The following is a 22,056-nucleotide window of genomic DNA, read 5'->3' as shown; positions in this document are numbered from 1 at the left end:
CTATGAAGGTTGTATTATGGTTTGGAAGATTGACATTCCTTCTGATGACTGTGCAATACCCAACCGTATTAGTAGTTGGTAAAGGTTTAATTCGTATAATCGCCATGAGCGGGCTATCTATCTTAGAAGGTCCTATCTTGAGAATAATCCAGGACCATGTTTCAAAAAGGACTAAACGAATCTTTGAGTTAAGTCTTCTATTGAAGGCATATGATTAAGAATGGTATTAACCTGCTATCGTTGCTTTGATTGAAACTCTTCTGCAATTTTATCTGCTTCATGTCATGAATGTACATCAGGATCTGGAGTGTTCTTCATGAATTATGATTGGTGGTTATGTTAACTCCTTAGAAGTATTCTATACGACATGTATGGACTCCGTATGGTTAGATATTAAGATTTCATGGAAAGTGAATGATGACAGTAGGTCAGTGGTGGACCATAGTAAGGCAGCAATGATTCTGCGAGTAATGAGCTGATTACAACCATGAGAGTTGTATTGGAATGGATGTTGAGATTAAGTACTACTAATCGGGTCGTGGTAGTGTATAAATTATCATTGATAGACTAATTAAGTAGAGTATCTACCTATTGAATATTTATTCCTTCTTATCAATAGAGAGTCGTATTACTATACGAGGAAGGTTGCGATGCAAGCATAGAATTCTAGTAACGATGATGTCTAGAATGAGATCCCAGATTCGATTTTCAATGTCGAGGGAGTTTCAAAGGTGATTGTGTATAAGCTCGAGGAAGAGCATGGGTCCATAGAATGATGGACGGAATAGCAAAAATATTTAAGCATGTGAAATGCGATGCTATAATACTTGATGTTGATATAAATACATATATGTTTTATTCTCCTATGACAAACCTCTATAGTTCAGAGGTAGATTCCAAGCCAGATATTTTATGGCAATATTTTTTACATATTTAAAATTCTCTTCAGTTCGTTCTTTTCTCTTCTTTTCATTTCATGTAAGCTGAGAAGAACAACCCTTCCAGAAGGGGAGGTATTGCCGAATGACTATCTATCTTTGTGATAGAAGCCTAGTAGGATACCACATGTTGTTTAATTGCTTGTCAAGTACTAAAGGCTGGCCACCTTTTGTACTAACTATGCGATATAACAAGTGTTCATGATCATAGTGATCTCTCAACAAATTCCTTTACTTCTATATGATTGATCAAATTTTGGAAAATAGAAACAGCTGAAAAAGGAGTAATAAAGTTATGGTAGTATTCGGAATGGAAACACATTCGTGATACTAAGGTTGACGTGGTTATTAAAAGGTTATAGAACGCTAACGAGCAAAAGTATAACCAGTATAATATTAGGAACGGAAGGTAGTAGCGACTACGAACTGGAAAAGGATGGGTAGTGAGAAGCAAAAGCTATAATGCTAGAAGCTATAATGAGAGTCTGTGCAATAGACTTGAAAGAAATTGGAATGATCACTTAACGCGGATTGAGTTATCTTACGACAATAGATCGTATGTCAGGTATCGAGATGTCGTCTTATGAGATTTTTGAGGGAAGACAATGTCGATCCCCCTTATGTTAGGATGAAGTTGTAGAGCGCAAGATACTCGGACCAGCAGTGGTCCAAAGGACCAAGGATTTAATAGATTTAATCAGAGGACGGCTGGTAGTAGCCCAAGATGGACATAAGAAGTATGTTGATTTGACACGAAAGGACAAGGAATGGGAAGTAGGGGACCTAGTGTTGTTATAGGTATTTCCTTGGAAGGGGTTAATGAGATTCGGAAAGAAAGGAAAGCTAAGTCCACCAATTGTTGGACCCTTGGATATATTAAGAAGTATTGGGAGGTGAGCATATTAGCTAGCTTTACCCCAGAACATGTAGCAAGTCATAACGTGTTTCATGTATCAATGTTAAGAAAGTGTAATTCGGATTCCAGACAAATAGGGGCATATGAGCACATAGACACGCAACCCGACGTAACCTATATGGAGCAACTAGGAAGGGTTATAGAGTGAAAAGGAACAAGTGCTTAGGAGAAGGATTATCAAACTAGGCAGAGTTTGGTGGTGGGACCACAATGTGGGAAAATTTACTCGAGAGTTAGAAAGTGCAATGCTAAGAGAGTATCCCTATTCATTTTCTATCTGATTCCGGGACGGAATCCTTTTAAGGAGGGGAGACTGTAATAAACCCAATTTTTGGAAATTTTTGAAACCCTTATGAATAGTGATTTTGCAGATTATGCTGAATGAGAAAACTTTTCATGTCACACTATGTAGGGGTTCTGGTATGGATATTCTGAGATTTTATTAGTACTCTATATGGTATATAAGTGTATGTAAAGATCATCAGAATCCAATTCCGAACACTTTGATTTTTCCCGTAAATCCACTAGATACGAAAAGAATTGAGTATAAGGTAACAAGATAAGAAGGATTTAAATTAAAGGATTATAAGAGAGGATCATAAAAGGAATATAATATATTGAGAAAGGTTAAGGGAACCTAAGTAATAAGATCCCGGGTATGATCCCTCAAACGATAAATGAAAACGAAAGTTAAGCGAACCGTATAACAGATCAGCGGTCATTAGGCAAACAATTGGGAAGTTAATCAAAGAGATTAGAGGGGATGATGTCATCCAACCAATGGGAAGAGGACAAAGAGGGAAGGATGACATCATAGGATGACCTAAGCATGACATAAGGGAAGGAGGTGTGGTTGATTAATAACCACACAAATTTCATGGTTAAAAAGGTAATTTACCAAAATCAAAAGCTAGTAACCAAGCAAACAACTCACAAAACACAAAGATATTTCATTTCTTCATCTTGCTCTCGGCTTTCAAGGAAAAAGCAAGAAAGAAAAATTCAAAATCAAGATCCAACCATTGTTAAATCACAAGGTAATTATCCAAGGTCCCTTATGATTAGTTATAGCTATCCTATAAGTTTGAGCTTCTAATTCATCCACAATCTCTTCCTAAAAATCATGGAAGAAGATGGTGAATAGTGTTTTTGAAGAACTAAAAATTTTGTTCTTGAAGTTTTGTTTAGTTTAAGCTTGGATAAGGACTTTAAGGGTGATTCCAAGCCATTCTCTTGATTCTCCACTCTCCAAGGAAGGTATAAACTCCAAAACCTAGCTTTAGCTTTGAATAATTAGGAATGAATATGATTTATATAGTATATGTGAAGCATGATGCTTGATTGTTTAAAGTTTGGTTGAGTTTGTAGAGATTAGTTGGTTTTGTGGTATTTTTGGGGTTGTAAATCTTGATAATTAGTTAAGGAACCTAAGTAAAGCTTTTAGTTCATGTGGGGAATAAGTATAAATTGTTAATGTGGAGTTGTTGGGGCTGTTATGATGTAGGAGGGATGGAGTTTTGATTGGGTTGTGAATTGGGATTGGTTGGTGGTTATTTTGGAATGGTTTAAATTTGGGAAATCGCGTAAACATAGCCGTCGTAATGCTCGATTTACCGTAGACTGTTTTTGTTCTTAACATCAGAACCCTTGAACTCACTGCTAGGTTTTGACCATTGCCATGTTTAGATAGTTCATGTTACGAGCTTCGTTTTGATATGTGGTTCGTTTGATTCCGATGAACGGTTTAGGAGAAACGGCCGTTTTAAGTAACGACGTTTCGTGAACGAACCCTTACCCCTCGCCTTACTTTGAAACATAGGTTAAAGACCTTAAAGGACTAATTGAAGTATGAAACATTTATATAAGGTGTAATAGGCAGTTGGTAAGACTCCCGCGAAGGAATTGCCTTAAAACTCGTAATGGTTAAATTATTAAAAATGGTGGAGCCGAGGGTACTCGAGTGACTTAAGAGAATCAGTAAGCGCAAATCGAGCGTTAGAGTCTAAGTTGGTTAATGTATAGATTTACAAGTGACTTTGGTTTAATTCCAACTTACTTGTTGTTTATAGGTTACCAGACTCGTCCCGAGCCATTCGTAACCCCCAGTCGCTCAGGCAAGTTTTCTACCCATTATACTGTTGTTGTGATGTATACTCCTGTATATGCATTATCTTGTAATAGATGCATGATGGTTATATTAGCAAATTCTTGCGATATATTATAGCATGTGATATGGTACATATGCATGCATATTTCGTATTCTTGCCATATATATCTGTTGGTTCAATTGATAATACCTATGCTAGAGAATAGCGGTAATTTACATATACCCTTAGTATAGGGACCCAAAGGTGAAAACATTTTCTAAAACCGGGAGTCGAGGATCCCGAGTAGATTTTATATTTATATATATTTATATATATATATATATGGTTATAGTTTTCAAAACTATTAATCGAATAAGGTTTATTCGATAACTTTATTTTATTAATGAATATTATCTTGAATATTCATTCGAGGACTTATGACTCCTTTATATTATTTATTGAATATTACTTGGATATTCATTTAAGGATGTATGACTCCTTTATTTTATTTAATGAATTTTATTTATAATATTCATTCGAGGTATTATGACTCCGCTTATTATTTATTAATATTCTTTATTTTATTAAAGAATAATGTTCGATAATCAAACTTACTTTTGATATTCAAATAAAGATATTACTCTCGTATAAGTATATCTTTGATTATTTACTATTCATTTCAAGTATGAGTTTTCCAACTTCTACTTCAATTATTTTTATAAAGATTATTCTTTATGGGAATATTATTTAAATAATAATATTCAGATATTCCTTTATATTGAGACTGATTTACCTTATTAAATCAGCATTATTCCAAATACTCTTTAAAGTGTTTTCAAGTCTTTAAAATGATTTTCAAAAGTTAGAGCGGATCCCAAAACTCATTTTTATATTTAAGATCTTCCTTTTAAAAAGGGGATTTAAATACTCGCTCAAAACCGGAGGGATCCGGCTCTATGGTGTATTTTATATTTGCAACAAGGTTGTTGTCTTGATAAAAGAGTTTTTGATTACTTACCCAACACTCGGGAAGTAAAATTCTTGGAACAAGTTAATCCATTAACAGGCATCGCCTGGGAAATATCGGTGAGTTTTCCTTTCCAACTAGATACGACTTCTTGGTGGAGCCGTATCAACAAGTTTCTACTTGGGGAAAGTGGGGACGAGCTTTACATTTCAGAGTCATGGATTTCATCTGAACTAGGAGTGGCGTAAGTGGTCGAGTAGCGCCGGCCCAGCCTTATTATTTTGGCCCAAATGGCCTGGAAGTTCCGCTAAGGCGGTCCATTCCTTAGGAGTTCAGCGTTCGGTTGATAAGTAAATCCGACAGGTTCTCCTCTACATGTAGAAAATGGTGGGGTTGCACTACTACGACTGATCATCGTAAGTGGTCTTCCTGGCGCGGCAAACTCCCGTAATGAGTTCATCATCCAATTGGATATTTCTGCAACACTACCCAGAGCACTTCGATAGAAAGGCTACGGTTGGGCAATTGTTGAGTGTTGGCAGGTTCAAGTTTTCAAAATGATGTTTGCATCAAATGAAGTATCTCGTAACTTCATTTTATTTTGATGATATTTTAAAAGATTTAATCTATTCAAATCTGGTCTTGTAGTCTCATCTATGTGATGAACTTTTGAAACTAATTATAACTTGAACGGTGGTAGTTCAAGTAGTATCTGGAAAAGATATAAGTATATTGGAGTATCTTGTAACTTCATCTTTTAAACTTATATCTAGTAAATGATTATCTTATGCATGTCAATGATTTTCAGAAAAACGTTGAGACAAGGTTAGATATATGAGATCACCTTGCAACGGTATTTTTATACAGTTATACACTGGAACTCTGTGTGTATTATGCATGGAAGAGGACTTCCAATATTTTGAAAAGTATATATGTATATATATATACTGAATATTTTACGACTTCATCGCATTAAGATATCAACTTGGTTCATTTCTTTTGACCAAGACTTTCATGAGTACTATGAGAAGGCTCATATATTTTAATCATTATACATATTATTTTGGTGGGCTTGCTGCTCACCCTTACTTTCTTCTTTCATCACACAACATCAGATAGATAAGATGAACAGGACCAAGCTCCCAATTCGCAAGCGGATAGGAAACGTTCCGCAGCTTTCTGGAAGCGTTGAGGCCGCTATAGCTGAGGTAGAAATTACCAATAGGATAAATTTCCAACTAATGATGTACCAGACTTATGTATATTATGAGTTGTAATAATGGCAGAGAAATGTAAATTTATTCAGAAACCTGTTTAAGGTGTATTGGCATGTAATTGTGGAATAAAACGACTTGTGATTATTTTTGGATGATCATCTCTGAGACTATAACTTGTGGTGTGTGTGTTTATTGTGGGGTCACAGTACAGAGTAGTTGATTAATTATTAAGATTGGGTGTTATTAAGGGAAATGGAACTCGTGACAACCCGGATCCCTGACCCCGGATTTGGGGGTGTTACATGTTGTAACCTAAATAATACTTGAACCTGCATCGGCTCCTAGTTTGGGGTCGTGTTTTATAATAAAGTTTAATTAGTAATTTATATTTGTAGTTTGTTATATTTTGGTGACGTCAGCCCCTGACCCCGGGGTTGAGGCCGTCACTGGTAGTGTCCCCGATATTTCAGGGATGACTAAGAAAAAATAGGTAGCACCGAGGGGACGTGGATTTCACAGCTAACAGGAGGTCGTAAGTTGTAGGTCGTAGTCCCTAGAAACGGGAGGCCGTAGGAAATTTTTAGTCATCACAAATCATTTTTTTATCATTATACAATGAATGCCCCATGTGATTACTTGTATTGTTTGCTCTCGGGGCTGTTCCCGTGGATAAGTCCCCATATACGTGTGTGTGTGTCGATTAAGCATATTTATATAGCTAGCTCCGATAATAAAAATGATAACAAAACCTTTTGTTTGGCAACTTTTAGTTTGATATTGAATAATTGTCCAACAGAACCCTCTTATTTACGGACCTAAGTCTAACATGAACTAACAAATTTAAGTTGGGAAAATGAATTTTTTCGTCACCCAACTTATTGTGTGTTTAGAAATTTATCACTGAACTATAATTTTTTTTTGTTTTACTCACTAATGTTAGGTTCGGATTTTTTTTAGTCACTAACATTAGGTTCAGATTTTATTATTAGTATTTTGTCAATTTTCTATATCATTATTAAAATATAGTGATAACTAGTACAAAAAGTGTCACATGTGTCTTATAAGAAAGCTTATATGTGTTTGTGTTTGCTAGATGCATATGGAGGAGTCGTATAATGTTTAATTTATAGACCTATGTTATAGGAAGGACACGTATTGTTTTGAACATCTTGTCAGAACAGATGTATATACATTGTAAACAGACGCATAAAATCGGTTGATATACGTCTGTTACTTTTTAGGTAGGGTACTAAACTCAAAACCAAAATTATTACGAAGAGGCATCTCAATCCGTACTAAAATTATTGGGAAATAAAAAATAAAAATTTAATATAATCAAATTAGCAAACTGATCATAAAGTATTAAAAATATTAAAAAAATACATATCAATATTTTACCAAACCACACTTTCAAAAATTCAATGGAATCACTAATCATAGCTCATTTATGCAACTCTTACGGACCCAAAATCATAACTATAAACCCATCCATTCTAATAGAATTGTAAAACAAGTACATATATAAACACAAAAATAGAATAATGTTGTAATAATATGAATTTGGTATTAAATCAAATAACTCACACAGGATATTTTTCTTACAAACATAGTTTTATAACTTTTTTTAAAGATTTTTTTTTGTATATTGAAATTTAAACGATAAATTATTATTTAGAAAAAAAATTAAAATAATTCATTAAACTACATCTTTTAGGAGCCTTGTCAAACTCTCATCACCAAGGTAAAAGTGGTAGGGACATATGGAGTATTATATATAAAGATACAGACATATATCAAATTATTAAAATATTATAGACTACCACCATATTTTAAAAATGCTACAAAAAATTGACATAATGCCAATAATCAAATTCGAACCTAACATTAGTGATTAAAAACCAATATTTACCTAATATTAGTGAGTAAAAGAAAAAAAATAATAGTTGAATGGTAAGTTCCTAAAAATATAATAAGTTGGGTGACCAAAAAATCCATTTACCCATTTAAGTTTACAATGCGAAAGTTTTTAAGTTGACAGTAGACCTAAGGTCCGAAAACAGATCCGACATTGACAAATTTGAACTATACAGTCAACACACAGTTCATCAGGTTCTAGAGAATTTATCTAGAAAAGAACAAATAATAGCAACTGATGAGTTGCAGTTTGAAGATAAACAAATAAACTTGTAAAAATATATTCTTGTACACTGTACATCAAGGTAAGAAGTGGAAAAACAAAGGCATTGTTGCTGAAATCGATCGCATCAGTCATATATGTAGTGATAAGATATTGTAGGTTATTTGGGTTATGTCAAAACAAGTCATGTGGGGAGCCTCAATACTTGAGTTTACTTTAGGATAACATATTTGTTATGAACATGCATGCATGCAATGTGTTTTAACAAAATAAAGCTAAATAGAAGTTGCACGTGAAATCATTGAATAATTGAGTCCATATAAAAATGTTAGTCGTGTAACTTCACACAATCTATCTCGAAGCATTTTTTTAACTACTTGCTTATAAATAATTATCAAAAGCTATTGTACACGTATTTCTTTATTTATTGACTTATTGTTATAAAAGTAACATGGATCTTGATTCATAATTGAGGATATAACTTAACGCGTTGTTGATAATGTTTTGTAAAGTTTTATTCCTTTCATTTCAGAGTAGCTGGCAAATTATAGTGAGTTGAAGTTTCATATCTAAAATTATATGGTCACAAGAAAATTAATTGTGTGATTTGGAAGAGAATCAAACTCGAAACGTGATACTCTATTCCAATAATTCCAATTTATCACAAGATTTTCCTTCAAATAGCTAAAAATTAGATACGGCAAGTATGTTTTGAAATCCTATATTACGGTATAATTACAATATTTTGTCTTTACAGGGTGGTTTACTATATGCAGGAGCTTAACTTAATAAAGAGTGAAAACACTGCTTTATATATATATGTTAAATTTTTAGTTTCTTTTTATAAATATATTGATAATGTTTGATAGATTAACTTCAATCTTTTCCTTTTACACCTAGATGACTACCAATTTTTAGTTTCTTTTTATAAATATATTGATAATATTTGATAGATTAACTTCAATCTTTTCCACATGACTACCTGCTTGTATGTATTTAGTAAACACAAATTACTTGTATTTGATATATTTTAGATGTTATCTAATATTTATCAATAAGAAAACGATCAAAAATTTTACTAATATAATTGTATGGTGTATAAAAAAATCTAGAAAATGACATGTATGCGTTATTATACTAGTTTAATATAGAGTGAAAACACTGCTTTATTACTACTGCAGTCTGTTGACATTAAATTTCAGAAGTCAATATAAAAACAAGAACATCATATCAACGAAAACATTGCGAATAAAAAAAGGTCCAACAAAAACAGAAGAAAGCATTTATGAGCAGAAAAATGATGTAAACAAAACGAGGGGCATGAAAAAGAAGAGAGCTATTAGCTTATTTTATTTTTTATTCCCCCCCAAAGCACAAGTCAGCACCAAACCCATATATCTGATGCCTATGAGTTTTCCCATTCCGTAATTCTGCTTCTCTTTTTCTTTTACCATTCATCGTTTCACAGAATAAATATTTCCAGAATATATAGATACTGATATGAAGAAATTAAATATATGACAACAAATCAAAGCCATCAAACATGATATATATATTGAATTAAAGCTTAGAAAAAGGGGGTCAAAGTTGATAAAAGAAAATTAGGTGGCCCAAATTATGAAATTAGGTATGAGAATGGACATAATACAATGTCATTTATCCCCCTTCGTCCTTCAATAAGTAGCTAGTGTATATCTATAAATCAGCCAGGACAACATGAAGGGAACTGACCCGTCAATTTCATATTTCTTCTTTCATCGAATGCATGCATTTATAAAAATCTACTACCAAATATTAACTACCCTTGCTGCTTTCATAAATCTTATCCATACCAAACAACATTAACTTCCTAGCTAGTAAAATTTATTCATTACTAGGAACTCTGTATATCATTTCATAATTAGCACTATCTCCTCTGCATTAGCTTGGAGTCATAATTAAAATTGTGTTTCTAATAATGATCAGACCAGAGAGAATCCAGCACGAATGAACTTGAATTATTATCGTCGAGAAAACTCAAATCGTTGGTCGGATAATTGCCAAAAGATTGCTGATCCGGTGAGGATTGAGGAGATTGATCAAAATCCATGGAGATCAAAGTCATGAGATTGGAATATTGGCATTGCACAGTCACAACTTCAGCTTGTGCTTTCGCTAACTGTGCTTGAAGCTCATTGACTTGCTTCTGGAGCTGACATATTGCTCCTGCACATCCATAAACTGGATCCCTAATCCTTGCATTAGCCTCATATACCATGCTACTAACTGCGTCCGCCCTTTGATACTCAGGCAATTCCTGAAAACACAATTATTAATATTTTCAGATTTATTAAGCAGCAAATTTTCTTGTAATTTTAGATAATAATAGTATTAATGTTTGTATTTTTATTGTACATGCAACTTGTAGACTTGTAGACAGGTAGGACATCATTTATAAAACGATCATAAATAAGGTCCACTTAAACCAGTATGCAGTTATATATGTGAACTTGTTAGCACTCTTTTTGTAACTTTTTAGTTGCCTTTTATAATTTGCATGTTACACATTCACATCTTGACACACTCGCGGCAGCTGAAAAGAATCTGAAAAATTGTATTCAAACTACAACCGTTTCATGCATGCCATAAACCAATACTCACATTATCAAGGGAGGTTCATTTTTGAAATAATAGGAAATCTGATAAAACTAATCACAGATAGTGTTTCCATTAATACTCGAACCCTGTACCTAAGGTTGGCTAAATATCTTAAGTTACCGGCTCTCCTAAAACCTCAAATTGTTAGAAAACAGAGCTTATCAGGATCAAATCAATTATATCATTAACAATATCTATTACAAAAATTAGCGTACCTGCAAAAATTTGATAATGTTGCTGGCTCCGAAAACACGATGAGCAGTGGTGAATTTGATAGGATCACTAGGAGGAAAGTAAGGTGCCAATACACATTTCTCCGCACATCGCCGCCTCAGTATCTTGCAAGCTGCACAAGGGCTTACAACTAATGGTATAGGAGGTGAGTTGGGAGCAGACGAAGGTGATAAAGATTTTGTAATTGTTGTACCACTGCACTCCATAGTGATGTGTGTGTCTGTAGTCAGAGAGGAAGTGAGTTGAAAATGTGTATTGTTGGTGACTTGGTGGTATGGAATCGTGAAGATGAATGTTCTATATATATACTATGCATAGGAAGATAAACATGATGAAAATATGACGTTATCATTTTGTAAAATGATGCTATGAATAACGGAGTGAGTTGGGTCGGAAAACTTCCATTTTAGATGTATGGTTTATTAGGTATGTGAATGCTACCTTTTATTTGTCTTAGGTATATGAAAACTCTACGAGTTTGAAATCGGTGTGCTTTAGATTGAAAATGTGTTATTATGTTTTGAAAATTATATTAATTATAAAAGTCGTTAAAAAAGGTTTGCTAGTTGAAAATTAAAGTATTTTTTTATTTATATACATTAAAATTATATTCCATGCCTATCCTCCAAATTTAGACTTTTCTTTCTATATATTGTTTATCTACTGTAATTTGTCTGACTTTTTTCAGCATTCTGGAAACTTTAATTTATGCTCCCCTTTTTCTTATTTGTCTTGGAAAATATAAACATATTAAGAATATATATATTTTAATAATTATTCTCAAATACATTATAAATTATAATCGAAGACCTAGAAATTAAACATGATATACATGATTAATTAAAACTAGTCTTACCCTATCACCAAAAATAACTATATACATATAATATGTGTACAAACATTTTTTTAACTAAATAAAATAGATACAAAATTTAGTTTAATGATACAAATCAAGGATTAAGATGTGTGTATTAAACTTAAATTTTTAATGAATTATATATAGTTTATGGATTTTAATAAATTATATCTGATTTTGATTTTAGGCCGATTTTAAATAAAATGTCTAGAGTTCATGAAGAACGTTTAGGATTTAAACACAATTCTTCAAAATGTCATGAATTATGGTGAGTTTTCAAAAATCATAAAATATATTAAACAATTCTACAAAATTCATCATTTTTCTAAAAAAATCCGTAGCATGTGAATAAAATCATATTTTAATGAATTTTAAATAATCTCAATTGAATATTATCAAATATTTTTAGCATAATTTAAAATACTTATTGAAATATCATCAAATTTATAATATAATTTAAAATTTTAATTAAATATTATAAAATTTTAATATACTTTTTAAAATCTCAATAATATAAATTTAAATTTTATGAATGAAATAATCCTTTAAAATTCCGGTTCAATCCACTCCCCTAAAATTGAGAAATGACGGGAGAGCGACTGAAGTTAGTAAATAAGGAGGCTGTGAAGCTGGTGCCGCCACTCTTGAAACAAGTGAAATGTTCCTACTCTTTTAACTACCTATTTTATACGTGGCACTACTACACTCTACATTGAAGATGACTCTCTCTTATTGGCTGGCTTTTGTTAGGTGCAAGTGCCAGTCTCCAAATTAAATATCTGTAATTTCATTTTTACTAGAATTATTTAATTAAATATAATTAACTATTGTTGGGAGAAATTCGTAACAACACGAATTCGGAGGTTGCTGGAATCACGAAGCAAATTATGTTGATTTGAGGCTATTTTTATGAAGAACGCGAAGAACATGGGATAAAAATTGATGGATGTTATAGCTGATCTTGTTCGATTATTCTTAGAATGTCAGAGGAATAGTGTTTATTCTCTCTTATTTCAAACTGTTGCTCATCCGTAAACAAGAGGCATACATACCATTTTATAAGGGTTCAAGTCACACGTAGACTTTGGAGGACAAGTTACCTAGACGGGCTAGGGTTTGGCCCGGTCCATCAAAGCCCAGGTTCGTTGACCGTTGGATAGTTTGTAATAAGCCCATATTATTCCATGGCCCAAGCCCAATTAGGCTGTAATAGGCTTTCATGGCATTAGGCGAAGATATCTCGTTGGTGAGGCACGAGAACACATAGAGCCCTTACATGTGACCCCTTAGAGTCTGGTCATGTGATGTAGACCCAGAAATATGTAAGTAGTGTTGACCTCGATGAGGTCCTTCCAAGCGTAATATAGTCCCTCTAGATTTCCATGATGTGCCCCAATAGGGTCATGTAGTCATAAAGTGTTGTAATAATATTCCTTGTGCAGTTGGCATGTGATCGTGGACTCTCACTTGTCTCATCAAGTCTCTTAAAAATATGAGGTGAGGACTCCCCTCCTATTAATATGGGGACATGCTACCCCCGTCATAGTGATATGGTGGTAGGTCACCCCTCCTAGTAATATGGAGTCGTGCATGATATGAGGAGATGACTCCCCTCTTAGTGATATGAGGAGAGGACTCGCCTCTTAGTAGTATGAGGAGAGGACTCGCCTCTTAGTAGTATGAGGAGAGGACTCTCATCTTAGTAGTATGAGGAGAGGACTCCCCTCTTAGTAGTATGAGGAGAGGACTCCCCTCTTGTTGAGAGGTGGACTTGATCCCTATCTTGTTGAGAGGTGGACATGACTCCCTTCCCGATTGAGAGGTGGACAAGACTCCAGTCTTATTGTGAGGTGCAAATGACCCCCTTACTGCTGGAGAGGCGGATAAGACTCACCTCCTAGTAAGAGGAGGGTATGACTCACTTTCTTGTAAGAGGAGGGCAGAACTCACCTCCTAGTAAGAGGTGGACATGCCCCGCTCCTGTTGGAGAGGCAGACATGACTCACCTCTTAGTACGAGATGGGCAGGCGCCACCTCCTAGTTAGAGGTGGACATGCGCCATCTCCTAGTAAGAGGTGAACAAGACTATCCTCCTTTATATATTTCCATGTGTCATCATGCGAAGTGTTGGTCAACATGCGGTACATGATCCCGATCCATATACAAATTAGGAGAGCTCTTCCATATTCTTGAGCTTATTTATTAAACCCAATATTATTAATAATTCTTTTAATGGGTCTGTTTAGAGCCCATGTCCATATTTGGGCATAACATTAACTATGAAAATCATCAATAATGAAAACTTAAATAATACTGTTCTATTGAAAATCAACTACTAATTACGTTATCGAATTCAGAGTGAAAAAATATTAGGAGTAAATTATGATAATATTTATTTATAACAATATTTCTCACCACTAAATTATAGATTCGAAGGACAACTATTGAATCTTCAATATTACCGAGATTTCTATGTAGAAAATTATATACCGAATACTTTTATAACTTGATGGTAGGGCTGTCAAAAAAAATTGAAAAATCCGATATTCGTCCGAAAAATCCGCATCCGTATTCAAGAAAAAACGGATATTATCCATATCCGAGAAAAAACGGATATTATCTGTATCCGAATTCAGGATATTCGAATCCGAAACTAAATACATATATGATATTTAAATTATATAAATATATAATTATATATAATTTAAAATTTATTTTTTTAGTTTATAGTGTACGTAAATGTATTAAATAATACGTTTATACAAATTTTATATAATTGGACACATACTTTATACATATATAAATATATTATTTGTATTTAATCGTAAAAAATGTTCTATAATCATCGTCAAAATGATAGGGGCAACAAAAATATTCAAAAAATCCGATATTCGTCCGAAATATTCGTATCCGATAAAAAGCGGATATTATCCGTATCCGAAATAAAGCGGATATTATCCGTATTCGAATCCGATGATTGCTGATGCAGATACGGATATAGGCATATCCGTATCCGAATTATCGCCTATATCCGTATCCGAATTATCCGTTTGACAGTTGTACTTGATGGTGGCGAAGTCATTAAACTTGCAATCATTCCTTGTTTTTTTATGTATTGTTTCCACCAAAACCTACTTCTCTTGCTTGAGGAAATTTATATACATACATGGTTACTCATTTTTTTACTTAATTGGTTATCGCAGTTTAGTCAAACCACTCTTTGAAACGAGATGTATATCCCGAAAACAATTTAAAAAGAGAAGCTTAATTAAGTGGTACTTATCGTAGCTACAAATCTGTCTATATTTTTGTCTACATGAATTATATTTACAATTATACTCTGTGAAACCTACAACATGAGTATCTGACCCAAAATTGAGGATCATATGATTTTCCTGAACTGTACAGTAACACGATTATATTCAAATAATACCATTATATTTAATACTTAAAATATTTAAATCATTAAAAATATGTAAAAGTTGAAGAAAATATTAACAGTCTAAAGTTTATGGGCTATAAATAACCATTTGATCATTATTATTTCTCAACTAATTTTCCAGGATGCCAAAATGAAACATACACTATTTTTGTATTCCCACTTTTTACTTTTCAGAATATTAAACACATTACTTCCTACCCCAACTATAACACTTTGCATTATCACACTTCGACCATATTCATTCTACTCAGGTAAGAGCATATTCAAAAAACTGGTTAAATGAATTTTTAAATTTAAAATATAAAAAAGTTGATATTAATATCATTTCATGAGAATAGTTATTTGTTACTTACTATTATGGATTAAAAGCTAAGGTATATTAATTGCTCTATTTATTACCAAGGTTCGGGAGCTCAAGGCCTTTAATGGCTGCTCTCGTGTTTCGTAGCTTAATTCTGCCTTTACGAGATTTGCTCCTTTGCTCCATCTCTAGTTCATGAGTTTTCAGAACTCCATAGATCTCGTCTAAAGGTGTTTTATCAAGTTCATAGTTATCCATTATTGAAGTGACCTTATAGTCCCACATTCCAGGGAGAGAAAGTAGGAACTTCAGGTTGGAGTCTTCCAAATCATATTCTTTATTGACAAGGGATAAATCATTCACCAACTTCTGAAATCTGTCATAGATCTCAGTTAAGGACTCATTGTCCCTTGAGTCAAAGTGCTCATATTTTTGAGTTACTGTCCTCGTGTTCTTCTTGATAGCAGTTGTACCTTGACACTTTACTTCTAAAGCATCCCATATCTCTTTTGCAATTTTACATCCAATGACTGTATTAGACATAACACTATCAAGTTTGTTGTGCAGGATATGTCGAACCTTCGCATTCTTCATGATAGACAAGATATCTTCAGTAGAGTAGTCCTTCATGTATTTGTCTATCATCTTCTATGGTTCTCCTGCAACAGAGACAACTACCTTCATTGGTTTGTGAGGACCATCATAGATCCTATTCAGATATTTAGGATCTATGGCTTCCAAACACATGCCCATTCTGACTTTCCAGATTGGATATTCATGTATCTTCAGGATGGGCACCTTGATTGCTTCATACCTACTCATGTTGCTTCTTTTCTGTGATGTGGCTGCGAGTTATGGCTTCGGATTCAGATTCTGTGTTTCTTCTTCTCCTTTGTATGACATGGTTGATTAATCGTCAGATCTTAAACTGTTTGTGCGTCAACAGCAAGCTCTGATACCAATTGTTAGGCCTTTAACCAACTGTAGAGGGGGGTGAATACAGTTAGTATAGTTGACAAAGCTTCAACAGAATCAATAGTTTTTATATAATCTGATAAAAACTTATTACACGAGTACTCTCTCAAAAGGATGAACAATTATCCTTGAGAGCTACTAGGTTATGCAAAAGATATAACAATATCTCAATACTTATATCATGAACCTAAACTATGCTTTATATAGAGCACATCTACCAATGTATAAGGAATCCTATTATATTAACAACAAGAAAATTTAGACTATTGTTTCTGAGATAAAGTCCTCCACCGCCTTGAAGTTCCTGTTTGATTTCATTATTCATTGACATCATCATCCATCGAATATCAACATCCGTTGATGTCATCATCATCCGTTGATGCACTTCATCATCATCCGTTGATGCTTGTAATCATTATCCGTCGACGCTTCTGATAGTTTCTGTTTGATATCATCAATTGCTCCCAACAATCTCCCCCTACTTGTTCATTATGGAATTATGGACAAGTTCCAATTGATGATGTCAAAACTATCTAAATACAGGAATCAAGTAGGCATATTCAATCTTGCTTCAGTGAATATCAGACTTTAACTCTTCATCCTGAACTGCTTCTTTAACTTGAGCAATGTCAGAGGTTAATCCCACTTTCTCAGCTCAGAATGCTTCCAGGAAGCTTTCTTCGATTACCAGCTTGAATAAGTTCTGCTTCGAGTAAATTTTCTTCAGCTTTGGCTTTTAGTCTTTAGAATTCTTTGACGTTTCTTCTATCTTCTCCTTTCCTTTAAGCTCCATGTCAGAATTTTTCAATTTTTTGACCAGCTTGGATGATTTCTGCTTCAATTTATTTTTCTTCAGTATCAAGAGCTTCAACTACTGTATAGATTGAATCTATCAGAGTTTAAGGTTTAGATTCCTTAGGTACTAAATCTATTTTTAGCTTTAGACTTTGAAATCCTTGACTTTTCTTCTATTTTCTCTTTTCCTTTAAGTTTCATATTAGTAGTTCCAATAGCTTGTGATCTGAGAGATCTTTCATCTTTTGCCTAACTGATTTCCCTTATAACTATACCTCTGGTTGGTCTATTAGAAGGATCATCTTTATAAAGTACTTGAGAACCAACAGCAATATCAGCATTTATTGTCTTCATAGAATTTTTAAAGTCTTCCTATGTTTGCCTTAGTTGTTCAAGATCAACTACAACATTTTCTTTTGTAAATATCCTTCTACTCATCTCAGAATCAAATAATTGAATCTTTGGATCCTTTTAGAAAGAGTTGTATTTCTTCTTTTAACTTTCAGAGTTTGAAGATATTGGCTTGCTTCAGCACCAGCTTCTTTCTCCAAAATACCTTGGTCTTCATCAACAACAGTTTTGACTTGTGAAGATTTTTCCATTTTAGTAGTCACAGTTAATTCTTCAACTCTTCTTTCATTCCTCTTGCTTTCTCTTCCTTGTCTAGACTGAAATCTAGTGATTGCTTTTGATGAACCATTAACTCCAACTAGCTCTTCACCTCTTCTCTTTTAACTCTCCTTCTGTTCCCCCTTATTACCCCCATCAAAATATTCATCATCATACTTATCAATGACAACTGTTTGCATTTAGATTTATCAATTTTCTCCCCCTTTTGGCATTATCACCAAGCAGTAGAGAAATAATCAGCTCCATTGAATTATGTACTTCGGTAAGTTGATCAGACATTTGAGCTTGATGAGCTTTCAATCTAGCTTGATTGGCTTCAATTGCAGTTTATCTGGTAACTATTGGTGAAATTTGTTTCTAAATTTCCTGATGAGTAGTCAGCTGAAGCAATCAGTGGTTCTTTAATCTGATTGATTTGAGTTGTAGTTGCTTCATGAGATGTGTGTAAGGATCTGACAACCAAAGTTGATGCTTTCAGATGATTCAGCACATCATGATTTGTAATCTTCTGTTCTGCTGTTTCAAGATGTTCAACAGCTCGAGTTCTAGAAATAGGATAAATAGCATCTTTCCAATGAGCATTCCAGAGATTATCAAAATAATCTTGCTTCTTCTTAGCATCTAACTCGTTCATTTTCTGTTGTCTTACATGTATAGGCATATCTTCAGGAAAGAAAAGACCATTCTCAGGATCTAACAAAGCATTAGATACATGAGTTTCTTTACCATCATTAGATTCTACAATAGCAGCTGGATCTTGCATTAATTTCTGAATTTAATCTTTAGCTTCAGTATACAGATTAGAATGAGAAATTGATCCAGTGGCTTTAGAAGCTACAACACCTTCAACAGTTATCTCCACATCTTCAAGTATTGTAGATAAATGAATTGGAGCTTCAATAACTTCCAGAACTTTAGTTCCTGTAACATGCTGTGGTGATTCTGAAATGGATGAATCTTTATTGTTAGTCCATTAACAATATAGCAAGAATTACAGAAGGGGGGTTGAATGGAATTCTTGAACCTTTTTCTTGAAATAAAAATGTTCAACTCGAATATAGATATAATGCTTTGATTGGCACAATGCGGAATAGAAATATAATGAATCAAAACATAAGTAATTAAAAACAAGAGTCTTTAAAAACTTTCTGGTGGATTTAAACAATTCCACCAGAGATATATATAATATATCGAGAGGACTCTGTGTGCAAGAATGCTCACAGCTGCTTACAAATGAACTACTGAGTTTACAGGAAATGCTAAAGATTCTGCTTACAAAGATTTCTCTGTTTTTTGTGTTTCTCTCAGTTATCTCAGTTATTTTTCTATTTGCTACTCTCTTGGTTTATATAATACCAAGATTACAAAGTCAAAAAGACTGAACAAATATAAAATCTAACAGTCTTAATCTTTGCTGCTTTTCATCCTCTATTACCTAGTTAATGGGCTTCCACAATGTGTTTGTATACAACTCGACGGCTGTGTGTCAGATTTCACTGTTCAACTGATGTTTGAATTCTTGATATGATCATCTGTCGACTTTCAGATCATTCATCAATGACTTTATTGATCATCCGTCGACTGCTATGTTAAACATCCGTTGATAGTCATTTGATCATCCGTCGAAGGCTTTGTTAATCATCCGTCGGTAGCTATTTTGGCACTTGACTTCATTTCACTTATACAGAATTACAAGACATTACTTATGTACAATTAATCAACCTATTCTGCATATCTAGTTAAATTCAACATGACTTATATGCTACTACAGATTCTATACAAAGGTGCATACATCACTGTGCTACAAACTTATTATTACATAAGCTACTCACTCGATGGATAATAAGTTAATCATCCATCGGGACTATAATGAGTTATCCGTCGGGACTATAATTCTTATCCGTCGAGTGCTACATTATTTCACTAAGTAAAATCTACTTAGATGTTTTGTTTAAGTGATCATCAAGTACACAACATATTCACAACAATCTCCCCCAATTTATGTCTACTGGAATTGTAGCCATAAATTAAGAGATCCTTGATGATAACAAAACATCCTAAACATATATCTTTAAAGATAAGTAGATAAAACTGAAAGTGCTTCAATTAAATAAAATGTACAAGGTTTGGCTCACAGTCAGTTCAAGATGCTCCTCTAGCCTGAGCAGGTTTTTCTAATTCCTTGAAGGTCTGGATCTTCTTCCAAGCTTTCTGTTATTTTCTTCAATTTGATTCTAGAGCTGCCTGTGGAATTCTAGTTCATCAGATTCTGAGAGATCTAGCATTTCTTGCATCTCCAAGAGAGTCTCATTGCTAGAGATACTCAATTGGTCTTCTAGTCTGAAGAATCTTCTCACACCCTTGTCATCCATGAATTCCATCAGCTAGTAGGGCCTTAGATGCATTCTTCTCCCTGTGTATGGGATGATTAGAGTCTTTGGGAGTGCATCTTTAGCTCTAACACTCCTCAGCTCTTCAATCCTCTACAATACTAGTCTTCTTGCAGTTACATTGAACCCAAAGTTTTTCTTGAAGGATGAATAGACTTTCATCAACACAGCTTGTCTTTCTTGAAGTATCCTGTGAAGAGGCCACTGCATCTCCCTTTCTCCTTTGTATTTGAACACCAACCTTTCAGGTAGGTTTCTGTATGCATCAATTGCCCTTATTTCATCCAGTTCATCCAGATAAAGGTTTAGATCTAAGAATTCTTTGATGTCACACAAGTACAAGTAGTCTCCCCTGTTGACCTTGGGTTGAGCTTTAACTACTGACTTGGATTTGAGAGGTGACAGCTTCACTTTCTTGACTGCCCTTGATTTTGTCCTTTTTGGCTTGGTAAGGATTGGCAAGTTGAAGTCAGGAATTGGTAATTTATCCCACTCTATTGGCTCATCCTTTGGCACAATAGGCTCTCCATGTATGTTCCTGTAGGGGTCCACCACCCTTATGTCTTCAAATACCACAGAGGGCTTTGATGCTTGAGTTTTAGCTGTTATGGATTCCTTAGGAAATTGATCTTCCAATTCCTTGTCAACAACATCCAATTTCCTTTTTGTTCTTCTAGCCAATTCTTTCTTTCTTGGGGATTTCTTTTATTCTTCAATCTTCTTCTTTGATTCAGCAGCTTCAGATGGTTGAGAGGGAATTTGTTGAGAAGAGTTTACAGCCTGTAGCTTGGCCAAGATGACAATCTGCTCTTTCTTTTGTTTAGATTTCTTTGCATCTAGAGCAGCTTGCCTCTTTTCCTTCTTTAATCTTGCTTTTTCTTCTTTCTTTGCTTGAGCAAACTGTGGATGTCCAGCTACCACACAGATTTCCTTTCCATTTCTGAATATCTTAGCAATTCTCCTTTTTAAAGCTGAATCAGCTGGATCTTTATAGAAGACAATAGATCTTGACAGAAGCTTCTTTTCATCAGGCTTGGGTGTCTCATACACAGTGTCCATAGGGTTCTTCCAAGATGACTTTGGATAATTTGCCCTTGGTTTAAGAATTGTTTCAGCCTTTGTAGACTTGATGCAGGAAGATTGTCCTTTTTCCAGATAGTTCATGCTCATCTCATTCACACTGATTGGCTTGACATGAGAGTGATGGATGGCTGACTGAGCTGGCTCCTTGACTAGTTCAAACTTTTTCTGTATCTCCTCATCAATCTTATCCCAGTTGATCAAACTCAACTTTTCTTTTTCAGCAACTTTTAAATTTGCTGCTGCTGCTTTAATTAGATATATACCATCTGCAACTGGTGGCTTGGAGATAGTAATTGAAGGTACAATTACTTTGTTGATTTGTACTTAAAGTTTCTCCCCCTTTGTTGGTCCTTTCTCCCCCTTACTTGATTCTCTCTCCCCCTTTTTGTTATCATCAAGTTGAGGAGTTAGGCCTTGTGCTTTAGCCAGTTGCATGAGAAGATTTGTCTGA

General features: G+C 34.1%; 1 protein-coding gene across 1 annotated transcript; it reads right to left on the bottom strand.

Annotated features, from left to right (window-relative positions):
• Positions 1 to 9,955: 9,955 nt before the first annotated feature.
• LOC141692521 (LOB domain-containing protein 1-like) lies at positions 9,956 to 11,446 on the bottom strand. The gene is made up of 2 exons (XM_074497388.1): positions 11,115 to 11,446; positions 9,956 to 10,558 (listed from the first exon to the last, which is right to left on the bottom strand). The coding sequence occupies exons 1-2, from the start codon at positions 11,337 to 11,339 to the stop codon at positions 10,214 to 10,216; spliced, it is 570 nt and encodes a 189-aa protein (XP_074353489.1). The 5' UTR covers positions 11,340 to 11,446; the 3' UTR covers positions 9,956 to 10,213.
• Positions 11,447 to 22,056: the final 10,610 nt, after the last annotated feature.

The sequence above is a fragment of the Apium graveolens genome, chromosome 10 (genome assembly GCF_009905375.1).
Source record: "Apium graveolens cultivar Ventura chromosome 10, ASM990537v1, whole genome shotgun sequence".
Classification (NCBI taxonomy): Eukaryota; Viridiplantae; Streptophyta; class Magnoliopsida; order Apiales; family Apiaceae; genus Apium; species Apium graveolens.
Note: the sequence above shows the minus strand (reverse complement) of the source record. Positions and strands in the feature narration are given on the sequence as shown.